Below are 10,444 nucleotides of genomic sequence, written 5' to 3' on the forward strand. Positions count from 1 at the left end.
GTATGTTAAAAAAATACAATATTAAAAAATTTCAAACATAGGAAATTTAAAAAGGTCGAGAACATATTATAATGAATTATAAATTATAGATAGCACACATTTGAAAATATTTGAAGGTGTATAGTGAATTAAAAATCTTGTTAATATTTTTATAATAAAATAGAAAAATTAATTTTATTGAATTTATTATTATACTTAATTAAATTTAATTTTTATTAAACAAAACGTGAAATAAATTCATAATTGTGAATTTTGTATGATTCTTTAATCCTTTCTCTTTTTTTTTTTTATTTTTTTTTTGGAGAAGACCCTTCACTCATGCTATCTTCAATTATTGCTAACGTACTCAATTAATTAAAACCAGTAAGTACCTAGAATGATACAGAAACTGTAAAAAATTAATTAAAATTGAAATAAGCATTTATCATTAATTTATTACTTACCATTTTTAAGTGATTTGTTGTTTGATTTTCTATAGTCATTTAATGTTCTACTTTTAATAATTTTAAAATGAATGTCTTCATATTAACATAAAAGAAAAATCTGCGAATAAGTTAAAATAAGTGCTCTATAATGATCACTTGCGGTGTCAAATAAACAAAATATTTTTTGATTTTTATTAGGTTTACTAAGAATATAAGATATCCATACTTCATGTCCGTTAGTTGAATAAAAATTCTAAAGATATACCGAAATTTAAAGAATAGAAAAAAAATTTATAGCCGCTGTATAAGTTTTTATAATACGAGTGGGTATATAACATTCTTAGATCCTTTGATTTCTTTGATTCTGCTGAATACCATTAAACAACAGTATACATCACACACTAAAAATAAAAGGAAAAACAATGAGCTTAAACCTTTATATATACTTCAATATCTAAAACCTTATAACTTACCATTCGACAAAATTCCTTTAGCAAGTAAGAAAAAGCCATACTCAAATTCTTTATAGTAAGCAAATTCTACAACAATGTTGTACGTTTGATTTATTATAGAGCATGTAACTAAAAAAATGTGGGCATAAAAATGCGGCATTATAAATTTGTATTTGTCCTAAAAATTAAAAAATTTTAGTATTTCATAAATTTAGTGTAAAAAGTCAAAATATTTATTAAACTAATACTATTATAAATAAATTTAAAAAATTCAGACCTTTAGTGTGCCAAAGATCATCAAACTTGAAAGAACGAGCATCAAAAAACAAGCCGGGACATAAAAATATAGAACTTCCGGATCCTCTAACAAATGAGATTGATACATTTGTTCTGTGTAATTTCCATACTCCGTATAATTTAATACCAAATATTCGTAATCAATGACTGCCCAGCCCAGAATAAATAAAAACCGAATCTGTAATTGCATTAAATTAAATTTATTAAAAATTTATAGGTAATGTTTAGACAGTAAATATGTTTACTTACAATTTGAAAAACTCCAAAAATTGCAACTCCAGTTTTGAGTGACCAACAACAACATTTGCGCATTTGCATCTTCATGATTACTTATTTCAAAATTTACACCTGATGATAAGAATGTGATCAACTTCTTTAACTTTCAATAGTAAATTTACACTTAAAGTATGAACTCCTGGTTTAATAATTTCTTAAAGAATATTTAAAATTAAATCCTCGTTTATAAATTTATAAACATTTTTTACAGTATTAATAACGTAAAGTTTATAATAAGGCTTTTAATTAAATTTTACACCTTAAAGCTGCATAAAAAATGCGTAAACATTTTACGCGATAGTTTGACGATTTATTAGCACTAATGGCGTATGCAAATAAAATATTTACCAATATTGATAGTTATGAAGGAATCTAGGTAGGAATACTTTTAAACTTGAAAATGACTTCAAGGTCTAGGGCAGGTGTATATAGAACAACTAGAGTAATTCGATTAATGTATTTTGCCGTGTTTAAGCAAAAGTAGAAACCAGTTGCCGCTTTTTTATTTAATTGATATCAGTAGAAAATTAATTAAATAAAGGATACTTTAAAAAAAGTTATTGTTTTCTTTTAATGCACAGAAGTTTTATCTTACAGAAATACTACAAAAATCGATCATTAAAAATTTAACAAGTATGAAATAATGATTTATGGTAATTATTTACAGTTGGTGACTTTAGATATTAATTAATAAATATTTGACATTATTTGATTCTAGGTGTGCATGTTCAACAGTTTTAATTTTTAATAGTATAAAATGAACTATATAATAACAACTATAAATTTGAATTAAAAATATTTATATACAAATTTATAGAATTATTTAATTTAAATTTTTACAAATGCCCTCATATAAAAATAACAAAACGTCCATCAGTCAAACTGTATAGAACTAGAACAGGCCGTTGTTTTTCGTTCCTTACTTTTCTCATCTCATCGCACACTTGTTTAATCGACTTCTTGTGGTAGGGATGTCTAAAGAAAAGCAAGTTATTAATTATTAAACTTAATACAACTAAATGAAAAACCAAAACAAGAAATAAACCACTTACTCTTCAATAACAGATTGAACGCTCCTCTGAAAATCTTGTTCTTTTTCATCCAATTCCAAGAGACCAAAAATTGTCTTTATGACAGGCATTTCTAGAAATACAGCAAATACTTCTATAGGATCTTTATACGATATTCGATGCAAGGAAGATGACAATTGAGCTAGCATAGAGTTTCTGTAACTTTTCCGTCCACTACTTGACAATTTGTCTTTCTCAGAGAGTACAAAATTAATGTTTACATTGATTGAAGTGTTATGTGCATTTGTCGTAGGTTCCATATTATTTATTTTGCTTTCAGATCTATGCAAAACTGGTGGTGGATCTGTTTGTTGTGAAGTTGTATTTGGTTTCCGTAAATACTCAGTAAATTCGGTTGTAGACATTTTCTGTTCTTTAAATCTTTTCATTTTACGTTCCCAAAAATGAACTGATAAATTTTCCTTTTCATCATCTAAAATGATGACACAAGGAATTAAATTTTTACGACAATAATCTAGCATTTCTTCAGTCTTATTAAAGTCCAGTTTGGTTACCCGAAGATCGAGAGACCATAATTGCCGAAGAAGATCAGCTAGTTCATGTTCTCTCTTATTTTTCTTATTAATTAATCCTACCGCTATGTTTATTCCAAATTTTTTTACATTAATTTCAATATTTGAGTCTTCTAATAACAACTCTTGAATGACAGATACTAATCTATCGAGTGAAATACTTATACCCACACCGTGATGTCGGTTTTCTTTACTAGTCAATCCGGAACGTTCCGAAATACGTTCAAATACTTGGAGCATTTTATCATAACGACCACCCGCAGCTATTATTTCTTGACCCACTCGCCGTCGTCTACGTTTGAAATCACAGGTAATTTGGAAAATTATCCCACGGTGTTGCTTCATATTGTGAGTAAGAAGAGGTGCAATAACAATAGGCCACTAAAAAATAAATTAGTTTTCATAAAAATAATTTTTTTTTATACAGCAAAAAAAATATAACTAACGTACCTTTACTCCTCCTAATGCTCCAATATGAGCAGTAACAGTTTCGATTTCTCTGAGAGCATTTTTTGCCAAGATAGCGGCATCTCCCATGCGTAATGTAAGTTTCTTGAGAAAACTCGCAATCTTTAGTGCATTATTTTCAGTGGTGGAAAGATTAATAAGTGTTTCTATTACTTGATCAGAGAGACCTAAATTTTCAAGATATGATTGTGCCGAAAATTTAGAATTTTTGCCATCCTGAGCATTATCATTTATTGAAAATATTTCTTGAAATTTTTCTAGTCCTATTCCACAATATATTAAAACAGCTTCAAATAAAGAAGTATGGTTTAAACGAACTGTAAAATCAAACTGACGCATGTCGGAAAAGTCGTTAAAAATTTCCCAAACTATACGGATTAGTTCAGCTTCAGCCATAAGATCTACTGTTGAGCTAATGATGTCAAATGCACATTCATATAATTCTTTGGGATGAAACCCATGAACCTAAAAATCAATTTAAAAACTTAAGTCATGGATATAAAAAATATATTTTAAGATAAAAAATTAAAATTAAATATTAACAAATAATACCTTCTCTTCACGAAAAACTCGTTCGATAACATATCGTCTAAGGTGCAAGATATCATTCCACGCAACGTATCGCGCAAACGGTGCTCTGAGATCATGAGGTATAGTGACAATACTGCCTGAATGAGTCATGAGTTTAACGCACGTTTCTGTATGATCATACAAGTGACCAGATTTAGGCATTAACAAAGGCGTTGCTAAGTTAACTCCTCCGTGTCGTTGAAAAACTTCAACAACTATGGATTTTACATGATCATGCAAAAGTCTATTAACCACTGATGATGAACTGTTTGCTGGACGATTCAGTACAGTCATATCATAATTTATGTCTTCAGCCTGTGATACTTTTTGGGCGAAGCAACAAGAAATCAAGTACTTGTAGGCTTTGCTTTGGCTATTCGAAAGTGTATGTTGAACCATTTCTTGAAGTTCCGCTTCTTCTAGAAGTGGTGGAGGTAGATATTCAGACATTAAAAGTTCTTGAGCTGTAGGTCGCTGATTAGGATCGTGATTGAGTAACCATCTGAAAAAAAAATCATACTAAATAAATATTCAACTCATGTTTGTTTGTGTATAATACGTACCGTAAAAGATGAGTCTGGTGAGGCATTTCAGTCTCTGTCATATCAGGTGGAAGGATTATTTCTTTAGATCTAACTTTTTGAAGAATAGTTACTCTCTCCATTTTAGTATCGGGTGGTTTACAACACATTTCAAATAGAATAATCCCAAGGCTGTATATGTCAACCTTTTGATTATATCTAGCTTTTGCTACCTCATTTCTCAACTCTGGAGCAACATAGAGAGCAGTACCCACTTGACCAGTCATTGATCGGGGTTCATCAATAATAATATCATTTTTATTGTCTAATTCAACTTTCCGTTCGTTATCAATTGTTTGTACAACAGAGCACAATATGTTTGTTGTCGCCAAACCAAAATCACCAATTTTAACATGATCATTGCTGTCTAAAAAAATATTTACTGGCTTCAAATCACGGTGAATCATTCCTTGTTGATGAATATAAGCGATACCTTCAACCATTTCTCGAAATAGGCGCCAAAGACGATCTTTATCTTCATACAAATTATTATCAATCGCTGTTCTTAGGGTACTTTTTTCACAAAACTCCATTTGTATGTACATAAATTTTGTTTTATGTTCCACAGTGCTATTTTCTTCACTAGTTATTTTTTCAGAAGTTTCAAAAGACTCAGCCTTAGATATTTGTGACTCACTATCCACTTTAAATTCTATACCATCTGAAGATTCCTCTGACTTTTGTGGAGAGTGAAAAAACCCTTCTTCATCTTCACTCTCTTCTTCACTAGAACTATCATCACTGCTACTACTACTACTACTACTGCTGTCTTCTTCTGATATAGTGACTGATCGAGATTCAAAGCTTTTTAAGTTATGATCTTTTATTTTTTCGGTTTTCTCTTCATTAACAGACATTTGATCCAATAAAGATGATGAATGTCGTTTGACATTACTAATATTAACATTTTCAATCCACGAATTATAATATCGCACGACATTTTCATGATTCAACCTTGAAAGTAACTTAACTTCTCTTATCATTTTTTTGTTAGACTGTTTGCTCTTTGGATCTAAAGCAATACGTTTGATAGCATAAACTCTTCCATCCAATTTGTTTCTTACTTTCCAAACATCTCCAAATGCGCCTTCACCAAGTGACTCAAGAATTTTGAATTCGTTTTTCATCCGTGAGTCAGATGTAGGCTCTTCCGTCTCTAAATTATTTTCCTGTTTATCAGAATGTTTTGGAGATGACAATTCACTTATCAAAGGTATGCGAATAAAATTATGCTGTTGTAGTTGTTTAGCTGACCACCTTAACCTTTCATTGCTATTCAAGCATTTGGACAAAAAGTCTTTTAATAACACTGGTATGTTTAACCCCCATTCTGCCTCATTATCTGATACTTTTTTGACATTCAACAGAGTCAAAAGTAATAATCCAAATCTATAAATGTCTATTTCTTTTTTTCCTCTACCTTGAATTGTTGCAAAATTATTATTAGCTTTTCCAAGACAACTTAAATTATAAATATTTGATAATCTTTTATGTAATGAATAATCAGATACTTTTACAATGCCTTTGCTGTCTATATATATATTTGAATCTCTCAAGTCTTTATGTGTAATATTGTTTTCATGTAAATATTCTAATACAGAAAGAATTCCAGTGGCGAGATAACGTAACGTATCGATATTGACAGGAATATTTTCTTTTCGAAAAAAAGAACACGTTGTACCAACTACGAATTCTTGGAGTATATATACTACAATACTGTCTTCAGTTTGTGAATACTTAATATCTAAATAATGAACGAGATTAGGGTGGTGTAATTTTTGAAGATGATTTAATTCCTGTTCAATGCTTCCAACTTGTTTCAATAGTTGTTGTAAATTCAAAGTATCTGCTTCACTATTTTTTTTATCCACAGGTGTATATTTCAACGTCCATTCTGTGACTGCTAAATGCTCAACAGCCTTAATATCAACTCCATCATAAACAACTGATCCTTTTACGCTCTTTCCCAGACATTTACCAAGTTGAATTTGTCTTTCTCCTCTATTACTTATAAAGTGTAAAATTTTTGTAGCTCTATGTTCACTTAGTAGACTATCCGGACTTTCAGATGAACTTAAACATCTTCTCCGGGAGTAAGTACGAATCCGTTCGTGAGGTGACGATGGAATTGATTGAGATGTTTCGTTCGATTCTAAAGACAAACGGGCCATTCTTTTACGATCACGAAGTTCGGCTTTCAAAGCTTCTTGTCGTCGATGGATTTCATCTTGCAATACCTTTGATTCATTAATGAAATTATTAGTCAAGTCTAAAAAAAAAGTTTAATTTAAATAAATTTTTTAAAACAAACCTGTCGTTCTTGACTTTCTTTTAGTTGCTTCTTATGCATCTCAGACTGTATCTGTTCTTGACGACGAGATACCATCTCTTCATAAAAACTATTATAGCTTGGTTTGTTGTGTTCATATAAGAATTTTTGTACATGTTGAGTCAATTCAAAGATTACAACTTCTCCTTTCAATTTATCTGCTAAACTTTCCAACTCTGAGTATAAAACAGCGATTTGTTGATTAGAGAGACCTAAACTATTTTTTAGTTTAATATGAGGAGGACTGAAAATAAAACATTTTTAAAAATTAAGACTAATGTCACATTAAATGAAGTAAAAAATGGATAATTTCCGTATCAGCTTACTCTTCTGGATACGATTCTCCGCACATAACATGCAAATCAATTTGAGCATAAACTTGAACTGGACCAGACATTCCTTGTGATGGTGTTAAGGTCACTTTTATATTGAGAGGTTGCCATTTTCGCTTATTTTTATTATTTCTCATATCTTCTAAATCATCTCCAAATATCGACTGCAATTAAAAAAAAATTCGTTAATAGTTTATGTTATAAATTATTAATAATATAGTGCATGATGAAATAATCAAACTGTTTTACGTACTTTTAAAACTTCAAATTCATTGTTTTGTCGATCTTGACATGATTCTTGAGACATCTTGATTTCTTACGTAGATTTTTTACAATTAAAAACTATAATTTTAATCCTTATTTAAAAAATATTTAAAAAAAAAAAAAAAAAAAAAACAATTTCCAATGTATTGGTCTATAAAACCGCGGACCCGTGAGGTTATAAAATAATACCTTAGTATTTATAATTAACAGATCATTACACACTTACACTAACCAATAATTATTATTTATTGCTACATTGTGAAAACTATTTAATACTATTTCTACTTAAAAAAATTAAATTTATTTAATAATGATAATGTTGTTTTCATTGTATTTTTTTTTACTTTATGTTGTGAGTTTAAATAGATAGGTGGTAAATATATGTATATTAATGAGTGAAAAGACAACAATTAGTTTGTTACGACACAATGTGTTACACACGCGCTTTTGTCACATGTTTACAATATTATTGTATCAGTAATGAGAGCGCTTAAAATTAAAACAAATTTAAACGCAATAAAACGTAATGACAGTAATAAGATATTATTAAAAAAATTTAATAATAAATAACAAATAAAAAAATAGCACAAATGAATTACCAACAGCAAATAAAATCATTTTTGATAAATTATGATAAAAATTTAAAAATTTACATTAGATTGAAGATGGTTCAATTTTTTTGTGATTTTGACGTCAAATAATATCTTTAATTGGACGTTAAAATTTTCAATGCAACTTTACCCTTAAGTTTGAGGTAAAAATTAAAATAACTTGTTTTGAAAAAATTTTGGCTACCTGGGAAATTAAAAGAGTAGTTAATTTGACTTATTTAAAATACCACAGTAGTTACATATTCTACCGTCTGTTACTCTAGTAAATTAGTAAGTGCAACGTCCCGAGAAAAGTGTGCGAAAGAAAGTAAGTAATTTATTATAATAGTTTTATTTAATAGAAAATTATAAATTTTTAACTTTGTATTTAATTAATATAAAAATATTTAAATTAATATTGCCTTAAAGAAGATTAAACAATAATTGATAAAAATATAATAATTTTTAGGTGAACAGAAAGCACGTTGATTGGTGTGTTGTCAAGCCGGTGTCTCGGAAAACTGACGAATCGAATAATATTATTTTCGCGGTCTTTACTACAAACAGATTGGTTGTCGTAGAGTAAATGTGTTCATGAAAATACATATTAAAAGATCATCAAGGGTGAATTGAAAAATATTACGAAAAAAAAAAAAAAAAAAACAATAAAAAGGGAATAATAGGAAAAAATAAGTGTTTTTTAATAGTAGTTTTGAACGTATAGTAAGTAGAAAAGTGGTAGTTAGTTATCGCGTGGGTAAAATTTAGGGAAAGTGTGTGTTGGCAGAGCGAGCAGGGAAGCGCGGCCATTTTATGTTAGTATGACGTTGAGGCTGGGTGTGTAGCACAGCTTCACGTTGAACCGTCCGTGTTGATTGTAATAAAAGTGAAATAACGCGATAAAGTCTGATGCTGGTCTTGAGATAAATGTACGGCGAACGTACGGGAGGTGTGATTTGTAAATAAAATTTAGGAAGAAGGTGGGTTTTACTAAGGTAGAATAGGCTTAGCTAAGTGGTTGGCGTAGTTGTCGGCATAAAGCACAATCACAGAGAGCATGAGCGAGGAAAGTAATCCCCGTACACTCTACGTGGGTAATCTTGACCCATCCGTATCTGAGGATCTGTTATGCACATTATTTTCTCAAATTGGCCCAATAAAGGGCTGTAAAATAATACGTGAACCTGGCAATGATCCTTATGCATTTGTTGAATTTACAAATCATCAGTGTGCGGCTACGGCGCTGGCCGCCATGAATAAGAGACTCTTCCTCGATAAGGAGATGAAGGTTAACTGGGCTACGAGTCCAGGTAATCAACCCAAGCTTGATACTAGTAATCATCATCATATATTTGTTGGTGATTTGTCTCCTGAAATTGAAACTCAGACACTTAAAGAGGCATTCGCGCCCTTTGGTGAAATAAGCAACTGTAGAATTGTACGTGATCCACAAACCCTTAAGAGTAAAGGATATGCGTTTGTGTCATTTGTTAAAAAATCGGAAGCTGAAGCTGCGATAACTGCTATGAATGGACAATGGTTGGGATCACGGAGCATTAGGACAAATTGGTCAACTAGAAAACCACCGCCACCAAGATCCGAGAGGCCAAGGCACACAAATAATAGTAAACCTAATTATGAAGAGGTAACATTTATTTATTTATTTATTATCTATTTTATCAGTAATCCAAATTTATTTATCAACACTATTATTATCATGTTTTCTTTTTTTGCTCTTTTTTTTAATAGGTATATGCTCAGAGTAGTCCAACAAACTGCACAGTTTACTGTGGTGGATTTACAAATGGCATAACTGAAGACCTGATTAACAAGACCTTCTCTCCATTTGGTACTATTAATGATATTAGAGTTTTCAAGGACAAAGGCTATGCTTTTATTAAATTTACGACGAAGGAAGCAGCAACACATGCTATTGAGGCTACGCATAATACAGAAATCAATGGAAGTGTTGTCAAATGTTTTTGGGGAAAAGAAAATGGGGATCCTAACAGCGTTGGACCAAATGCTAATCAGCAAGCTCAACAGGTAATAATTTTTTTTACAAGTATTTAATATTAAAGTTGGAGTAGCTTTAAATGATATTTCAATTGCTTAAAACAAAGGTAACTGCCGGAGCTGGACAATATCCTTACGGTTATGGCCAACAAATGAGTTATTGGTATCCTCAAGGATATCCTCAGATGCAAGGACAATTCTTACAGCCAGCTCAATACTACAATCAGTACTATAGTCAGCA

At 30.4% G+C, this 10,444-nt stretch overlaps 2 protein-coding genes across 2 annotated transcripts; one reads left to right on the forward strand and one right to left on the reverse strand.

The window, feature by feature from the left end:
• Positions 1–168: 168 nt before the first annotated feature.
• LOC123274612 (eIF-2-alpha kinase GCN2) lies at positions 169–7,706 on the reverse strand (the record flags this gene model as incomplete). The annotated part of the gene is given in 13 exon segments (XM_044742307.1): positions 169–371; positions 444–826; positions 899–1,055; positions 1,155–1,352; positions 1,424–1,604; positions 1,799–2,425; positions 2,503–3,434; positions 3,504–3,986; positions 4,074–4,593; positions 4,655–6,909; positions 6,984–7,245; positions 7,328–7,497; positions 7,587–7,706. Coding segments are annotated over 8 exon segments (4,803 nt in total). The 3' UTR covers positions 169–371; positions 444–826; positions 899–1,055; positions 1,155–1,352; positions 1,424–1,604; positions 1,799–2,298.
• Positions 7,707–8,426: 720 nt separating this feature from the next.
• LOC123274614 (nucleolysin TIAR-like) lies at positions 8,427–10,444 on the forward strand (the record flags this gene model as incomplete). The annotated part of the gene is given in 4 exon segments (XM_044742310.1): positions 8,427–8,515; positions 8,657–9,832; positions 9,937–10,233; positions 10,311–10,444. Coding segments are annotated over 3 exon segments (1,019 nt in total), but the record flags the coding sequence as incomplete, so codon positions are not given.

The sequence above is a fragment of the Cotesia glomerata genome, unplaced genomic scaffold (genome assembly GCF_020080835.1).
Source record: "Cotesia glomerata isolate CgM1 unplaced genomic scaffold, MPM_Cglom_v2.3 scaffold_47, whole genome shotgun sequence".
NCBI lineage: Eukaryota > Metazoa > Arthropoda > Insecta > Hymenoptera > Braconidae > Cotesia > Cotesia glomerata.